General features: G+C 41.8%; 1 protein-coding gene across 1 annotated transcript in view; it reads left to right on the top strand.

Moving 5' to 3' along the window:
- The first annotated feature begins 18,042 nt into the window (after positions 1-18,042).
- dph6 (diphthamine biosynthesis 6) overlaps positions 18,043-19,431 on the top strand; it is a 57,166-nt gene continuing 55,777 nt past the window's right edge. Inside the window, exons 1-2 of the mRNA XM_085766700.1 lie at positions 18,043-18,170; positions 18,456-18,547. Coding sequence (XP_085622826.1) covers positions 18,148-18,170; positions 18,456-18,547 — 115 coding nt within the window. The 5' untranslated portion in view covers positions 18,043-18,147. The remainder of the gene's footprint in view (positions 18,171-18,455; positions 18,548-19,431) is intronic.

Here is a 19,431-nt window from a genome sequence, read left to right as displayed (position 1 = left end):
GTTCAATCTTATTACTCAATTTGCAGTATGTTATGTTTATGCAAAAAATATGAATACATGCTACTGCATTCATTACTATACCAGTTACAAAAAGACAAAGAAAATTACGGTAATAAACCAAATTATTTTTTTTAACAATAGAAAAATCTACAAGTAATTTGTAATGCTGTTTTTATTCATGCTCTCCATCTATTGTAATCAGTGTATCTAAATGGATTAAATTGAACTTTCATTCACATGTGTATTAGACTGTGCTTATCATTGTCTCTACAACGACTCAATTCGTATTAGCAGGCAAAGTATCAGCTGACTGCCAGTCACTGTTGTCAATACAACTGTTTATCCATGCCTCAAAGTCGCACAAGATTGGCTGTGTCCTTTGTGGACAGAGGAGGAGGAAAAGCAACAGAATGATGAGAGAATGAGAGAAGGGGAGTGAAGGAGAGACGGAGGGAAAAAATGAAGGCCATGTGGGATGACTCGACATCTTTGTGCAGGATTTGCTGAATGTACCACATGCATCTCTAACTGTCACACGCCGTAGGATGCCAGGCTCAGACAGATGCAAGACAAAAGGTGCCGTTGTTTACTGCTATGTTCCCTCTCTCCTCGCCCTCCCTTCATCCTCCCATCCTCTGTTTGCCTCTACGGGAGACAGGCCCCCCTCCTGCTTCACCTGGGCAGGCGTAGATGTGGCTGATCTGAATGTGATGGCAGAGGAAAAAAGAGGGCGGGTGGATTTGTAGAGATTGAGGGCTGTGGCGGGTCAGAACCCAACAAGCTGTGCGGGGAGGCTGCGCTCCCTCTCTCCTCTCTCTCGCTCTGCTCTCCCAGCACCAGGTGGTGTGTTTTGCTTGTTTCCACCTGCTCACCTGAAATGCCACTCTGCCTCTCCTGGACAATCACCGCGTGTCATGCGGAGCACTTACCTACACAGCGCGATGAGGCAGACACGTGTGGAGGACAAAGAGGTTGGTAAACAGGCGTCTTAACTGCTGCCTGCCCTTGCAGTTGACTCCTGCTCCCTCTGTGCCTTTAAAATATCTTTGAGGACTTAAATTACAGTTACAGACTCAGCACATGATAGTAAAACATCAAATACCTCCAATTTCCAACGTACAATACAGTTTCAGTTTCAGTTTGATTTGCCTCTTAATTTCTTTTTCTTTTTTTGCCTTTTATAACAATGCTTCTCCTCAGCCTTCCCGAGAATACACTTGTTCTCCCCTTCCTCTCTCCCATCCGCTGTGTTTGTTCTTTCCTGTGTTTTGTGCTCTTAAAGACGGAGAGAGTTGGGCCTCTCAGCGCCACGTGGGACCTCTGAGAGCCAACCTTCTCAGACTTTCTGGCTAACCTTCATGTTCGATCAATAACTCTCTATGGAGACTCCATCTTTGGAGTTTGTTTGTTTCTGTTCTCCTGCTCGCCGTAGTACTTACATCACAGTTAAGATGATGAAATTGATCAAGCCTGATGCTTTTAACCCCTACATGAACTAGAGTATTTCCAAAAACGGGGGTGATGGGGAGCAGATGAGACTGCGTGGTTTTGAGCATCTGAAAAGAATCTGATTGTTTTCTTTTCGCTAAACTTGGCTGCTAAATGTGGGTTTCATGCGTTTTTAATGCAACAAACTACTCATAATCACGGCTCATGTTATATTTTCCCTCTCATAAAATCTTAACTAATGTCTGTTTAGTTGTGCAGCCTGGAGTTGTAATTAAGTCTTTATGGAAGTAGGAAGGTTTTCCCCTCACCGCCAGCTATTTGATACCCAACAAAGAGAAGAAGATGGATGGACCCTGCTGCTCCGACAGAGGTCAATGATTTCCCTTCCCATGTCAGCTGAGAAGTAAACACCAGGACACAGGCAGCTATTTCAGCTCAGTGTCTGGACCCATGAGCTCTGCTGTGAAGCTCAAGATCCCTATCTCTGAGAAAAAAAGAAAAAAAAGAGCAAGCGCCTGCCCTCCTCCCACTCTCTTTGCCTCCTTCTCTCCCCCTTCCTCCGCTCCCCACCCCACCCTGCCCTACCCCACCCCATCCTCTGTCCTCTTACCTTCATTACGCATTTTTTGTTTATGCTTGGGCGCAACTGTGGCTGCTCCTGATGGTTTGAGGTCAGGCGTGACTGGCCACGGGTTACTCTAAATAAATACACACGGACTAGCCAGGAAAGAGCGGGTAGGCTGCGCTTGCCGCCAAATCACCCTTGATTAATCAGCTGGCAGATTCAGGGTGACTTTTTGTGTACACTCCCCACCACCCGCGTTCCTTCCCCCCAATCAACCCCAACGCCACCCCCACTCCCACCCACCCCCCGAACCCGTGGAAGGTGATGGAATCGAGGAGGCACAGACAGGCCAATTCAGGCTGCTAAGCAGATGGAGCGTTGCCACACAGTCCTGCCTCTGCAACGACCATGCGCCTCTAACAAACACCAACATATATATATATTTTAAGATATGCACAAATGCACAAACATGATTGCACACAGCACACTCCCCACAGTTCCCCTTACCAACTGCTTCAACTTGTGGTCTCATACTAAAGTGACAGCAAGTCCCACTTTCAAGACCGCAGCCGAGGCAGAACACATGGCCTGTTGTCACACAGTGTAGAGCCAGCTAAGTGAATAAAAACTGCATTATTACTGTGTGGATGGTGAAAGTAATGAAAAATAACCTTTATTAAGTTAACTTTTCAAAACTTAAGCTACAAAGTGTTTCACACAGGGCAAAAAAATAAAAATAAAAATAAATAATACAAAAAAAGTAAACAATAAATAGTCTCCCATATGTTGAAATGGGATGTCACAAACTCAGCCAGCCTGATTTTCTTCAAGCAGGTCACTCCAAAGCCCTGAGGCCCTGACTGTAAACACTCTGCCCCCAGGTCTCCAGATCAGAAAAAAGACCAAGTGCCTGAGGAGTTCAATTTCTGTACTGACTCATATGGTTCTAACTTGGTCAATCATGTACCTGGGAGAAAGGCCATAAAGTGGTTTAAAAGTATTAAATAAGACGCTGAAGCATGTGAACTGCTTGCTTTTACTGGAAGTTGAATTTGAAATGTGTAATTACATGCAGTGGTTTCGCAACAGCACAATGGCTGTGCTGCATACACTGCTTGGCGAAGGTCTCTGGTCGATCTTTCATTGAACATCGGTATAAACAAAAGCTTTACACACAGCAGGCAACAACATTTGTTTCTATCACTCTCCACAGCTCTGTGTCCACCTCTCGTTTCCTCTCCTCACACCTCACCTTTTTACTGCCCCATCAAACTTGCCTCACAGTGCAAGAGCGCATGGTGTGCACCAACATCTCCCCCAACCCCTACCTTGGCTGCCATCATTAGGGCTAGTGTTGTTCTCTCACCTGTCAGCTCCATTCGACCATGGATCAGTAGATCCTCAGCTGGACCGTGCAGACCCCTGTCACTAACCCTGACCCTTCCCTCTCTTCCTGGCTCCGTATCTCTGCCCCTCACCCCCTCTCGGCGCCCCCTTCTGCCTGCCCTGGCCTTGAGGCTCATGCAGCTGCTGACCCGGCATCTAGCCCATCTCCTCCCTCCTCCTGCTGCAGTTCAAGCTCTAAGCCCCGGCTCTAGACCTAGCCTACGGCCCCTGTGCCTCTGTTGCCCCTGGCATGGATGGACCTATCCTCGGGCAAGGTGTGGCCCCATGTGGCACGCCTGTCCAGAATACAGGTTATCAGCTCTGATCGCCGCAATAGACTTCTACTCAAACCTGCTGCCCTGAGGGGAGGGAGAGAGGGAGAAACAGAGAGAGTGAGAGTAGATTGAGCAAAAGAGGGAGTTGATGAGTGAGGGGAGGTGGAGAGCCGAAAAAGAGAAAAAGAAAGGAGGCAGGATAGGGATGGGGTTTTGCCTGGAGGCAGGGATGAGGCAATGAGTACCCCTCAAAAACAAGCAGGCAGTTGGAGACCACCACAGGCACTTCTACAGAGGGAGAACATGGGGCTTTGAGGTGCGTGTCAAACACTAAGCAGCATGCTCTCTGTTCTCTGGTTCCTCTCCACAGCGACAGGCTTTAGCCACCCCATGGACATCCTCTGGAAAACGCAAACCAGACAGCTGAACTGCTGTTTTGATGACTGTTTGATTCTGTAAGCTCCTCTCTGTGTTTACCCTCATTTCAATTTCTCTTTCTTTCCTTTCCACAATCTCTCTTCTTGTCTTCTTTTCATTCTGTTGTCATTCTTTCTTATTGTCCTCTGTTTGTATTTCCAGTTATTCTAAATGAACCTGAATGGATTTGCTGATGCCCGGCCATATCACTCCCAGTCCAACAGATTTCATATCTGTTGCTGGACACCGAGTAAAACCAAACCATATGCCACCAATTGCTGCAAATTAGCCTGGATCCAGATTATCAGCAGTAAAAAACCTGTCCGAGTTTGAAGCGTCATTAATTCTCCAGCCGTTTTGTTTTGCAGCGAGATTGCCAAGCACTCAGTGAGGGTTGATTTGTTATTGTGGTCGCAGACATTGTAATCAGGCCTCAATAATCACACTTCCAGAAGCGGAATGCGCCTGGAGCCCACGCCAACAGGCTCTAATGTGGGGCGCCGCGGGCCGCTAGCCTGCAGACACACAGGGCTGGCAGATGGAGGCTGCCATTAAACATGGACAATCAGAGAACACAATCACTGAGCAATATGTTGTGCACAGAGAGGAAGACAGTGGAAGATGTACAGGCTTATTGTAGATTTAGTGTCATTACAGCAACCCGCATGGTCCTTTTGATATGTAATTTTAAAGGATGACAGTGATCCAGCCAGACTCGATTCCTAAATGCAGTAAACCTGAGTCACATGTTGGGGGTCTGGGAATGAAATCTTGAACAAACACCTGCAACCTTGGAGAAAGTCTAAGCTGGTCTGCACTGTAAAATTTGTGTTTCCATGGAGTAATTACAAGCAAGATGTTGCAGGATAACATAATCAATATTGTGTGATTCCTGGGTTTTATTTAGCGGAAGTAACCAAAATGAAAAGATCCCTTTGGCCATGGGATTTGCTCTGTCATAAAGAGTCATAATCATCTGTAACATTGATGAGTCTCACTGATGGATAAAACTGGGAGAGTTGTCAGTATAGCAGTAGCAGTGGAAAATGATGATATGTTGCCATCATTTGGGCATATGGAACAGCCATTGACAGCATATGTAGTGAAAATAAGAAAGATATGCCTAACTAGAAAGTTTTATCCTCTTCACACCCTCTCTTGTTTTGTCGGCTTTTCTTTCTTAGATTCGGGTGCTAACATCAGTGTTTCCTTTAATACTCTCTTTCTACAGTACCTTCCAGTCTTGCATCCTCTCTGTGTGTTACCGGGGTCAACGTTCCTGGAGTCTTGGAACATGGGATACACAAGTGTTTCCTGTTTTACTTCCTGACCAGAGAGGTGTTGGTGGTGGAGGTGGGAGTAGTAACTTAAGGTTAAGGTTAACGTTACTTTATTGTCTCCCATGGGAGAAAATTGTCTTGGATTAAGGGGACTGATGCATCCAGCAGACGTTACAAAACATTACAGTAAGAACACATCACACTCTGTACTGAGCAACCTCTGCAGTCTTGCTACTGTACATGTCTGACCGTGACTCATCATATCTGCCTATGCTAGTGGCCCAAAGAGAACAAACAAACAGAAGAGGACATGTCAGTCATAGCAAAGGGCCGTGGAGCCAGACAGGATGTAATGAGGCCACCAGCAAATTGGCACCTGAGTGAATCTGACATTGTATGTACAACCTCCTCTGGATCAGACCATCAGCACTTTCTAATCAAACTTTCAATTTAAAAAAAAAAGCACCTCTGTAAACTGTAAATCTTTCTCTGGAGAGCGCCGGGCTTTTGTGTTTTCCCTTCTGTAATTGTCCTGTGTCTCCAGGTCGTAAATCTCTCAAGGAAGAGCCATTAGCAAAAATGGCTGGCAGGGACTCAGGCCACAGGGACATTGCTGGTCTACTCATACTGAGAGGATGTCCAGATACCGACTCGAGACACGAGTGTATGCAGTCGCAGTCCATTCACCAGGGTCAGATGACAGCATGTCTGGCTTGGCAGCTCCGCTTTTCATGTCAGCAACTGGCCAGCCAGTGTTTGGGAATTCTGTGGTCAGAATGGTTTCCTTCCCAAACTCTCAGAAGAATTGAATTTTCACATAATATGCTCTCTGAACGTCATTGTGTTTGGTGTTGTATGCTAACTGCTGCAAATAGTTTTCGATGTGATCTGTTTCCTGCACTCATTTGTTTGACGCAGTGTGTCTCAGCGCAGAAGGAATAGCACATGACTGACTCACTACATGGGAGAAAATAACAATGGCATTCAACAACGTCTGAGTTAATCAGAGCTGTGGACTGGTCTCTGATGATCAGCAGGTCTTTATTATTATAATTTTATTTTTTTTCCCATATAAGCAGTTCTGTGAGTTGTGTAGTTCATGTGTTTAGGGCTTAACTCGGGCTGATGGTCAACACTGGGAAAACAACATGGAAAAGAATTCTCACAATCAAATATCCTGTTTTAAGTGTTTTTGGGAGTTTATGTAAATAGGACTCAGTCAGTGCAACACTAAAACGATTTCCTGTTACAAGTGCTGTGGTTTGCTGATGAGCATCAGGAGCGACACGGCAGGAATTGGCATCATGCAACACAGTCATGGAAGCAACATGGAAGGAACTGCAGAGCTTTTTTTTCTTTTTTGCGCACACCACACGTGACAAACTTGCATTATTCCCACGTGGAGGAATTATATTCTCTCTGGAGCTTTTCAGCATGTGTCATTCACATAAAATCATACTTTACTAAGAAATGTCTGTCTCCAAATTTTCCCATGCCTCTAAATAGATTTAAGTAATTCCCTACCATGTCTGAAGTGGACAGTAAAATTATCTTTTATATGGTAATCATTGCAGAAAAACCGTCTTTGTGCATTGACTATAAGATAGTCGAACAAGCTTGGGGAATTTATGACTAATCTATATAAGCATACCTTATTATTACTATAAATCATCTAAGAGCCAAGGAATGAAGGTATAAATGACCTTAACTATTTCATTAAATCTAATTAAATTGAATTGACATTAAAAGTCATCATTTCTGCCTCTTTTTTTCATAAGTGCAGATTAGATATGAGCCACACTGGATCTCCTCTGTGTTAAACACATACTGAGTACAGTATTACAGAGTTAATGGGACAGATAATTGACAGTGAACCATAGGAGGTTAATAATAGATGCTTAATTGACTCCTATCAATTTGTTACACTGAACATCACTGTCTAAAGATCTCATTCATCCAGAGAGCAGGCATATTCCCAGCAATGGCAATATTTCCTTTTTACGATCAGCACTTTTGGGGATACACAAAGACAGTTAAGTGCTGTACTGTAGGAACAGGAACAGTGCAAGAGCAGGGATTCAAAAATACAGGGAAGCAAAGAATAAATAAAGGAGACAAAGAAAACAATAAACACATGTTAAAAATGGATGGCAAAAGACATGCTGGACAAATGCTTTGCTGTTATAAAGTATGTAGTCACCTCATAAATAAGTATAATAACATTAGCTTAGAAGGGCGGAGGGATCTCTTCATATCTCTGTAACTTCTCTGAAATACATTAGCATTGAAAAATCTATTAAAAAAATATACAATGTGCAATTCATAAACTTTATATAGAAATGTAAAATGATCATGTTAGTATGTGTCCTGTACATGATATATACCCCGTGTCACAAAAACAACACATAAGGTGTTGTATAAAATCTACATTAAAAAAAGATAACAATAACATCTGACCCGTAATCTACTGTATAGTCTTCATATTATCTGATGTTACTGTATACAGTATGTACTCTGGTCAGGGGGACATGTTCAAAGCAAGTGCGTATGAGAAGTGTTTCCCACCCGAGCATAAATTTGTCCATCAACGCTGAGGAAGTGAGAGTTTAGTTTTTCTGACGCCACTAGACAGAACATGGCAGACCCTACTCTTCAGTGTGAATGGTGAATATGACAGGTCAGCTACTGTCCCAGGCCCTCTAAGCCTCTCCTCATTCTCTGGAGGACCGCCGCTGTTTATACATATCTGTTTCACCTTTTTCCTCCTAAACAATTAGTGTGCAGGCCAAGAGGAAACCCGTCCTGTGAGAGTCCCACATTCCAGCCAGTGCAGCCAGCTGTAGAACATCATGGCTAGGCTAGATGTGGATAACACTTTTCTCGCAATGCAATTAACATGTATTCACATAAAAATGAATGGTGAAAACAGTCTGGAAAAGAAGACAACAACACAATATTATGGGAAATTCTCCAATTAAATAGTAAATACTCTGGTCTTCTCCTAATTTCTATTGCTGTAACTCATGGTAATTTTATGCACTGGAGACTCATCGACTCATAATTTGAACGAATGTAAATAATGTGCATTGGAACACAGGGTTGGCAGTGTGCCATGCATCACTCAGAGGACTTAAAACAGTTTGAGAGCAGACTGATAGATGAACCTTGCTGGAGATATGTGGCTGGATGGAGAAGGGAAGGTGCTGGAAGGTTGAGAATATTAATCATAGCAATTATTGAAAGTGTTTTTCGCTGACATCATCTTGCGGACCCATATATCAGCCAGGAGCAGCATGCTTATGACTTAGTGATACAGGCTGAGTGGAGGACATTGAGCTGTAAAAATTAGCAAGTTATGCTGAGTGAAAAATGAAGCCATCAGAGGGCCATAAGCAGCCAACATTTGTTATTCCAACACATTTATTTCAGGAAGTAGGCTTTGTGGATGTTATTGTTTGTATCATCATTGTCTTTTACTGTGAAATGCATTACTCAATAGATTTGCATCTATTGTGTATAGGAAATAAGTGGACTACGACAGCGGAATAGTTTTCCATATCCACAGGAAACAAAGAAGTACAGACAGTGCAGACATAAGTTGATAATACCGAAGATTCACACGCAATACGAGACGTGTGTGTGTGTGTGTGTGTGTGTGTGTGTGTGTGTGTGTGTCTGTGGACATTGGTGTCCTCTTTGTTCTACAGTAGGAACAGGCAGATACCAGGCTCTTGAATCAGTGCATTCAGAGCCGGAAGAGACTTCTTAAAATGGAAGTGAGCAATCACAGTCTTCCATGGACTTAGCTTAACTTGAACTATTCATTCACACTCACATTCATAGACAGTGATGGACAGCAATTTAGATGTGTTCTGGAAAACGCCATCTCATCTTCTCTCTCTTCTTTTACTTCTGTCTGTCTATGTGTATTCATCTCAGGTGTTTAGATCTTAAGAGAGATCTTATGACACTGCAATGACTGTGAGTTTCTGAAAATGAGAGCCTTTGCTTTTTTTAAAAAAATGCAGGTTTGAGTGTCTGAATGACATCAAAGAAAGCATTAATGTGCATCTCATTCCTCTATCTGTCTTCATTCAGCTGTTTGACTGCAATGAAAGAATCACATACTTCTTTTTATGTGACACTTATTTATACACTGTACCGCTCTTTCGTCATGCTCTGTGTAAGCCTGTGCGGCACTCCTACCCTCCCTAAATTTAAGATGTTGTAAACACACCGCAGTCTCTCTCCTCTTTTGGGTCCCTGGGTCTCTTACGTCTCTCCCGCTGCTCACAGCTGCATCAGCTCCTCTGGGCAACCGCCCAATTGGCTGGGAGTCTGCTGCCCTGACCCTGAACCCTGAATATGAGGGGTTAGCCAAGGGCCAGCGCAGAGGCTGAGGGTGGGTGTGGTGGCGGAGGTCAGGATGGAGGGAGGTCGGGGGTGGGGGGTAGAGACAGCTATTAAACACAACAGAGGAAGGCCCATCAGGATGTGTCTTTTATAGCTGGCTGGTACTTGAAGGCATCAAACCCCACTCCCACAGATGAGAGGCAGGCTAGCAGATGAATCCTGTAAGGCTGGAAATGATGGGGTCAGGGTTTTTACAAGGTCAGGACGAGGTTAGTGGAGGGTCGGGGACTCAGTAATCCCTCCTTTTCAGTCTAGGACATTGGAAGTGTGTTAACTCTACCACACCAATGTGCTCCCACAGTAGGTCTTAACACAAGGTGCCCCAGATGACACAAGAGAATCGTCCCAGATTATTCACTTTCTTGCAGAGAGTTTATTAAAAAAAAACAAAAAAAACTGATACCACTTTCATGTCTGCATGGAGAATATGATGGCAAAACAGGGAAAACAGGGTAACAGTGGGAACAACAGCATCAATTTCATAAGCTTTATTGTCAGAAAATGTTTCCTAAAGACAAAGCAAAGAGCTTTTTCTTTTTAGTAATATAAACACACCCCACATTAAAAGCTGGAGCAGTCATTTAACACACCATCTGGGAAACTCTTCAAAATCAGCCCCTGCTCACTGTTGCAATATAGTGATGATATGTTGCTGATTTTTATACCTCAGTGAAATGTATGGAGCTCAATGGCTCATGTATATAAAAAAAGAAGACTGGTTCTAGAGTAAACTTTGAAGCTAATGGACAAACTTTTTTAAGCTTATTTTTTCAAGCTTATCCACCAGCTTGTGTTCTTATACAGCTTGAAATCTGAATCCATGCATCACCATCATCATCACCACCACCATCATTCTCATCATCATCAACATCAACATCAACACCCTCCAGATGACCCCACCCCACTGACACCTCTTACCCCTTCACAACCCTTCAACCCCAGAGCCCTCCAACCTCTCCTGCCTAACACCGTCTCATTCCTTGTTTCATTTTCATTACGGCCCTCCTGCGGGGACTTGAACTTGTCGCCCCGCCTGAACTGGGGTGACAGCTCACTAAATCACTGCCTTTTAGTGGTTCTGCCCCCTTTTTTATACACTTTAATCACCAGACTCCAGTAACCAGGAATATTGGGCCCAGTGTATGGAATTCTCCTCATAAAAGAAAAGGCTGAGGCCACTGATGTGCTTCTCATGGCAGAATCGCCGCTAAAATCCATCTTCTTCTTGCTGAGACGGTGGTGGGGAATTGATGGAGGCGGGGGCTCTTTCCTACGGGTGACAATCAATCGCTCAGGATCAACAGGTTTTAGGCCGTAAACTTGAGGTCATCTCCTATCTAGCCGACAGTTTCTCATCTGGTGAAGCCAGTGTTAAAGCTGGTGGGAGGCCTTGGATTTTGTTTGTTATTTATGGTTAGTCACAGGTTTAGAAATGGTTCTGAATGATCGGAGGCTATCTTTCACACAGGGCCTGTCAGAGCTTTAAAATGGTTAACCCCCTGTGTACAGACTGTGGCTGGGAGGTGGAGGTAACAGAGGTAATACAAGATGCATGGTGCAATGGAAAGAAACACAGAAACTTTTGTTAATAGAAACATTTTGAATGCATGAATTGATCCAGTCTTGAATGCATATTTCTTCTTCTTCTTTGCTTGTCATCTACATACAGTATATACAATATCTGCTTTGATCAATCCCCTTTTCTCAAGGCTCATCCCTCCACTGTCCTCCTTCTCCTTCTCCTCCTCCCCCTCCTCCTCTTCCCTGTATTTCATCTCCAACCCAGCATTAATCCTTATCCTCCCTAAGGAAACCCACTTCGTGCAGCAGCGAGGGTATTTAGAGCCAGTGTTGACATTGGACAGCACGTTAGACAAATATCCCCGACTCAAAACCACAAGACAAATGGCAGACCCAAGCTCGCTGTGTTCTGGCACTGAGTTTGCTGGTCTGGCTTAGCTATGGCCAGCTATTCAGCACAGGTGACGTCTTACTGCATGAAAAAAACTGACCGCTGAGGAGGGTAGGTGGACAGATGAAAGAAAATGTGGGGGCAGAGGAAAAAAATGGGAGAGACTGGTAGAAAATAGAAGGAAAGAAGAAAGATGTGATTAATGTTGAAAAATGAAGGAAACAAAAAGATGCACAATAACTTTGTTTTAGGATGACAGCCTCAAATAATAACTGAATAAAAGTTGGATGTGTGGCATTAACACATTGGCTGTTGCACAAATAATTTGGTAATGAATATATGTGATCTTCAATTGTAAGAGAAAAAAATAAACCATTTGTCTCCAAAGACTATATATGTGGAGGATTTTGGAAAATCAGCAACTCCCACAGACAACCAGGTGGTGTCTTTGATTACGGGTGCACGTTACATCATCTAAAGGTGGAAACAAACACATGTACCCACACACAGACAGCACTCACACGCAGACAGGGTGGTGTGACTGTGACAAGCTATCCACACACACTCAACACATAACCACATGCATATACACACACACACACACGCACACTCACACACACACACACTCTTCAGAGATATGGGGCCCATTTTGACAACCGCCAAGTTGACTTGGCATTGGTCGGACTGGAGTGATCCAAGAAAAGCAAAGCAGACCCACGAGAGGGCTGGGGCTTTTGTGTTTGTGGAGTGTCACACTTCATCATGAGGGAAACCCATAACAGGCCCAGGAAGACCTTTGAAGCTATGGGAGGGGTGTGTGGGAATCGCCTCTGTGGCTACCTCTGATGTCAACTCCAATATTCTGATTGCAGGCTATTTCCTGGATTAGGATTGTGTTTGTCGGCTGAGAGGGAAACTGTCCGAGGATTGTATATCAGAGAGCAGATGAGCTAATTACAACATCCCACCAGACAATTTACAGATTATAGACACTGGCCATTGTAATACTTAGTCTGCTCAGTTACTGTATTTATTTAACAGTCTCTAACAGCAAAGCCAGAATTTATCCTATTGTATACACTGATACATCGGAGACAAGAGAAAAAAAGTCTTAATATAGTCTTAGTATACTATAATATACAGTAGCAAATATATATATATAGAGAGAGATACAAGAGTAATATACGGTATCAGTATAAAATGTACACATATGCATTAGTAATGCTTTTGAGGATAGTTTGACATCAAAACAAAAACATTTGCACATATGTATTTTAAGTGTAATAGTTTACTGGATGTGGGTTGCATAGCAACTGGGTTAAATGTCCAGCAGTTTGGATCAGTAAGAGCAAAGTGTTTCTGTAAACCATTAGGCTGAAGGATCCAGTATGTAGAACAGTGCCTGGCAGCAGGGTCAGGTGATAGCTGCGTGCAGTTTGCTTTGGCTGCTTCATAATTAGTGGAATGGTGGCGTACTTTAATGGACCACATCCTTTTGGCCGGTGCTTCATAGGGCTCAACCACTGAAGCCATAATTTGATTCTAGGATGCAAGAAGCAGGGCAAGACAATTTCAAATCAAGGAGAAATATTCAGGAAATTACATTTGTACTTAGGGATGATTTGCTGGTTTGTACATTGGAAAGTCCTTCTTCCTGAAGTACTGGGAAAGCCAGAGAGTGATTTTCTTTTATTCATCTTGATTCATGCAAAAGTTCTCTTTGAGGCAAATTAACAATGATTAAGAGTCAGCTCACAGATGATACACAGTGCAGGATGCACACACTTAATATATTTCATTTCAACACAAACAATTTTTTACTTAAGTAATACTTTATAATTTATTATTCTTGAACCACAGTTAGGAATTTCTTAAAACGCAGTACAGCTTAATGATGGTCTGTTGGCCGGTCAATTCGTCCAGCAGTTTGGTCCAGAATGAAATATCCCAGTGACTACTGGCTGTATTGTCATGAAATCTGGTACAGATATGGATACATGCCTCAAGAGGATGAATCCCACTGACAATAGTGACCTTTGACTCTTGACTTTTCCTCCAGATCCACCATGAAGCTGACATTTTCGACAAATAGTGAAATATCTTGACAGTTTTTGGATGTATTGCCCTGAATGTCCACTTATATCGATTAAATGTCTGAGCTTGATTGGAACACTTGGCCAAAACCCAATTTACAGCTTTGAAATAATTCTTTATGAAAACAATACAAAACACATCAGAGTTATATTGTTTGGTTGTTTGTTTTTTTAATTTTAAATTATGCATATCATCATTTATCACAGATGTGAAAAAACACTTAAATTAAATGGGTGCCAAATCAATACAGGTTGGATCAAAATGTGAGATATAAAACAAGTAGCACTGAATCAGCACCCCTCTGAAATGAATCTGAACGGTGCTTTTCTGAGCCGAGATATTTATTATTTTGAGGACCAAATAATAGCTATCAGCAGAATGATCTCAGGGCTTTCACAAAAGCACAGCAGTTTATGAGGCAAAGCATATTTCATCCATTTTAATGCTTATGTAGTTTAGAAGCCAAATGGAACCAGGGTAAAAGCCAGATTTTCATTGGGGGATTTAGCAGGAAAAAAACTCAATTACTGTTTGCAGACTGGGACTGTTGTTAAGGACGATGCCATGATCAAACACAATTTGGATCAAACCACGACTTTATTTCACATTCTCTCACATTTCCAATCAAGGACCGATTAGCCTCAGACATTAATGAGCCTACTAATCCATTTGGGCCCCTCGTGATAACAGTTAATTGTCTGTAAAAATGTGTACAGATCCCCGTTTGGGTTGTTTACTAACTGATTTGGATGTGGTTAGACCCTAAAGAGGTATCATTATGTTGATAGTTCTTTGGAAAATGAGCCCCTGATGGAGGCAACACCAGAGTGGAGTAGATTTAAGAATACACAGTACTGCCGTTCACTTGAGTACAAATTTATCACTATCTTAAGATAACATTTGGCTGTCATCTGCCCCCATTAAACTTCATCTATAATTAGAGTTTTCTGATTTGCTCGCTGCAGCATAGTAAAGGAAGTTAAGATTTTTTTTATGTAAACCTCAGACATTTGGACAGACTTTGATTTACAACTGTAAGTTCCAGGAAAAAAAAGAAAGTGTGGAAACTGGACCACCGGATGATCCAGGCAAACGGCTTAATTTGGCACTCCATCCTCTCTGTCCTCTGCTTCATGTTTGTGGCTTGGTTGAAACTTAAATCCAAATTACGGTAAAATTCAAATCCAATTTGTGTTCTGCATTAAGTCAAAATAAGAACAGTATATTGGCTTGAGTTGTAGCAGAAAGTTCTTTCTGACAGCAGTTACTAATGTTTAGCTAAATGGGAGGAAATTGGGGTTACTGTGTGACAAGGTTTGCTGCTCAGATTCTCGTTAAAGGTCTCTCACAGAATTAAATCTTATAATATTGATTTTTTTTTTAAGCTCAGCACATGTGTGCCTAAATGAATAATATTCTGCATCTCTTTAATGGAAAATCAATCTCAAGTATATTCAAACAGGATTGTTGCAGTTATATGGATTTGGACAATTTAAAACCAGGTGCAGGGCTGTGGTATATCACTGTGACTGTGAAATTTGTACATACCACTGTGGAGCACCTGCTTTGTAGATATAGTAGATTCACATGAAAATGCATGAATGCCAATTTTACTTCAAACATTGGGGGGTGGGGGGGATTAAGGGTTGTCAGATAATCTAAACACAAGATAATACAATGTTAATGATGAGTAATAACGTCTTACTAAAATGTCCAAGTAGAACTCAGACCCAGTTGATAAACTCCATCTGCTGTCACTATGTTTAACATTTATTGGTGATTCCTTCATTTTGTGTAGTCTGCCGCTACACATTCAAAAATTATAACATTTTGAAAATAGATTATTTCTAAACTATGCCTGTTGCCTGGGTGTTTGTTCTTTTTATTGTTATGAAACGTCACATTTTTTACCTTTTTTCTGGACACATTACCAGCAAAATGTTTCACAAGTAGCTGCAATACACTCTGCCTATTCAGAAAGAGGTATAGATGATGCACTGTGTTTCAGTGCAGCATGTGTACCTGCTTTGTCATGTTGTCGAAGGGACCAGAAGTGTGTATGTGTGTTTGTATTCTGGCCACTCAGCGTGCAACCTTGGCTGGCCTGTTCTGACACTCAATTTATCGTCTTGTGATTTGAGGCCTTAGTTTCTCATTACATCCAAAGTTTTTGTGTCCTTGTGCGACAAAAATTAGTTTGTGTGTCTGTGTAAATCACCTGTCATATGCACATGCTCCTTTAAGAAAAGGCCAAGGGTGTCATTTGATTCCTGCTGCCTTGCTTTCATATTTATGCGTCTCATATTCACGTCCATTGGCTGTGTCTCAGTTGGGCTATCCATCAACACTTTTTATCCCCATCGCACCAACAATACGGACATAAAATGCTCTTTTACGTCAGCAAAATGCTGCCACAAATAAAACCAGAACAACACACCTCTTTATTTGTCTGGGTAATAAACTACATAAATTAAAACTGATAAGTGACAAAAATTTGCATTAGTCATGTTCTATGGGCTTGGGCTTTAATGGAAATGACCAGAGGCAGTGAAGCTGTTTTATAAAGTACCCACAAACCTGGAAAACACAGGTGATATATTAATGAGTTTACAAAACTGAAGGACAGCCACACCCAAGGGGATGTGCCCTGCTCTCCCTAAGACAAGGCCATTTTTCAAACCAACATGTCAAAGAAACAGTTTGAAAACTATATCACTCATCCTGTCAAATACAATTTCCAACATACTGTGAAATATTCATTACACAAATTTATTTGTGTTGTTTGTTGTCATGGTGCTTGTGTTGGATTTTGGTTTACCTGCTCAGAGACTGAGAGGGATTGAAATGAGTTTTCATGCAGGTTTTTATTTGTATAGCCACAGAATAATTAACATGCAATAAACCAGGAAAGAAGGGAGAAATCAAACAAAAGGAACAAGGAGCGAAAGAAAATATGCTTAATTCAAAATATCACATTGTTTATTTAATTATCTCTTTATAAAAGAAGGAAAGAAAGAAAGAAAGTAGGAAAAAATCAATCATATTACGTAAATCAACGATTTGCACTAAATCAACAGCATATTCCAGTTAGAAAAGTAATCTGTGCACTCAGTCTGCACTGCCTGTACCACAACACAAATAATGCTCTTCTGCGGGGTGTAGATTTTGTCATATATTCAGGAAGAATAAAACATAAACAAAACAAAAACAAAAAAGGGAACCTAGTTAAAAGCGATGGGATGAAGAGACGTCTCTCTCAATTTTGTACTCTCAAACAAAATCAGTTGCCTTTGGCCTGCTTAGGGGTAGAAGGTGAGGGAAGCACACAAAAGCAGTGCAATTATTCTGCTCTGGCACAACAACAGAGAGCAAAAAGAGCATCAAAGGCTTTCCTCTGAGCAAAATAGGGCTCCCTCAGAGGAAAAGCGCAACCTGTGTGTGAATACCAGTGCATGGACTTTTGGTCCTCTCTTGAGACACAAGAGGCAAAGGATGTGTGTGAGTGTCAGTATTAGAGGTAGGCTGCATAGCCACTTTGATTACAGTGCAGTATATCATATACTGGCAGAAATGTAAATGGATTCTTTAAAAAATAAATTCTTGTGACTGTAGTTTATCAGTGAGAGTGGAAGAAAACACCTGCAAACTCCCTGCTTCACATGTTCAGTGTGACATTCACATCGAAAATGCTCAAAAACCACATGTTTTTCTTAATTAATCAGATAAAAAGTGTCGCAGTACGTAAAATAGAAGTTTTCACATGTGAGGTCTTCTATGTTTTAAAAATCTAAATTGTGCCCACATGCTATGAACACGTTAATTTAATATTTGTTTGTTTGTAGACATAAGATACAAAACACATGCATTTTTTAATGTATTTTATTTTCATTCATTATTTTTGCTGTTAAATTTTGTATTTATTTTTATTTTTTGTATGTTCTTTCAATGATGTGTTTTGAACCCTCTCACAGTCCAGCCAGCAACAGACTGATTATGTGCACAGTTTAGTCTAAATGAACACTGTGTGTGTTTTTTCAATCAAATAATAATAATTATACTCGCATTATTAACTTTTTTAATGTGTCAATACTGTACTGCATTATCTTAATGTCTGTTAAGCAAATTGTGCGTTTCATAAAGAGAAACAGAGGTATTATTAATATTTTTTTTATTATTTTATTATTTTCTGTCAGGCATCTTACAGGGCACCCCGGTGAAGAGAAGGGGTCCTTTGGCAACCCGGAAGCTTCACTCTCACATGTTGTTGTGTACATGCACCGGCTGCTGAGCACAGTTCCCACTCTTTCTACAATTAGAGTCACTTCTGTTTGACTCTTGGGCCAACAAAATAAGAAGATGAAAGTGGTCGCGTTGATAAGGTAGTCGCGTTTATTCACTCTAACTGTCTCGCGTGTATAGGCATCACTGATGTTTTTATTATCATGAAATATAACTGAATCTCATGTGATAACTTGTCCCTGTTAAAAGAAAGCATGTTTTAGCCACTGCTTCAGCTCCAAACAGGTCGTTACTGAACATTAATGCTGCTGCACTATATTCCCAGATCACACTTGATGTACGGTACATATAATGTATAGTCTGTGTCTTAATGATTCAAAACACACAGCCTTACATCTGTGCCTATTTCTCATACTGTGTTCCAGTGGGGGCAAAGACAGCTGCTACAACATGATGCAGTGTGTTGCTGCCGGCCACCGGATCGTAGCTCTGGCCAACCTGCGTCCTGCTCACACAGGTGAGGAAAGATGCTCTGTTCAGCTGTGATCTGCAGGGGCAGGCTGGGATATGTGGGCCAGCCAGCTGCACCGACTGCTGCACACCGGGAAACTGAGAGCAGGGCACTGCAGAAAGGAATGAACTTTATGTAGGAACTGTAAATGACATGCTATATGTGCAGGTTTACCACAAAACTTCAGCTGGGTTGAATCTGGTGTGTCACTGTGCACATAGTTCAAATCATTAACATTAGTATTATTTCAACCTTCATGTTTTAAGGGAATTTTCACATTGAGCAATATTCTCTTTCAGACAGCTTGCTCATACTCACAGTTTAATTCATTTACACCCAGATACCTATTTACAATCCCAATGCCATGCACTGACCACTGAGCAGCTCCACTGAAGGAGTTAGGGCAGGCATGGGCAAACTATTCCACAAAACGCTGGTGTGGCTGCAGGTTTTCTTTCCAGCCAAGCAGCAGCACGCCAGACTCATGTAGCCTAATCAACTGATCTCAGTCTTCAGACAGTTGATTGGTTAAACTGTGTGCTCTTGGTTGGTTGGAACAAAAACCTGAAGCTACACAGCCCTTTGAGGAATGGTTTGCCCATGTCTGACTGATTTACAGTAGGGTGTAGTTTTCTTGCTCAAAGGCGTCACTGTGATGGTTTTGAGAAAGAGGCAAATGCTGCTGTTGCACTTCACGCACCCAGATTCTGCCAGTTTTTAGGGGTGGGTCCAGTAACTTATGGTATAGGCACCACTTTTACTAACGATTGAAATCTTTTAACTTTTCAATATTTCTTTCATGACTGAAACTGTGAGGCAGTCTTCACTTAAACAGATTTTTTATTTCAGTAAAGCAGTTTTTTTTTTTTTTTTAATAAAATCTGTTTTTA

The sequence above is a fragment of the Trachurus japonicus genome, chromosome 22 (genome assembly GCF_045865225.1).
Source record: "Trachurus japonicus isolate A0001 chromosome 22, Traja_1.0".
Taxonomy (NCBI): Eukaryota; Metazoa; Chordata; class Actinopteri; order Carangiformes; family Carangidae; genus Trachurus; species Trachurus japonicus.
This window is presented reverse-complemented; position numbering and strand designations above follow the sequence as displayed.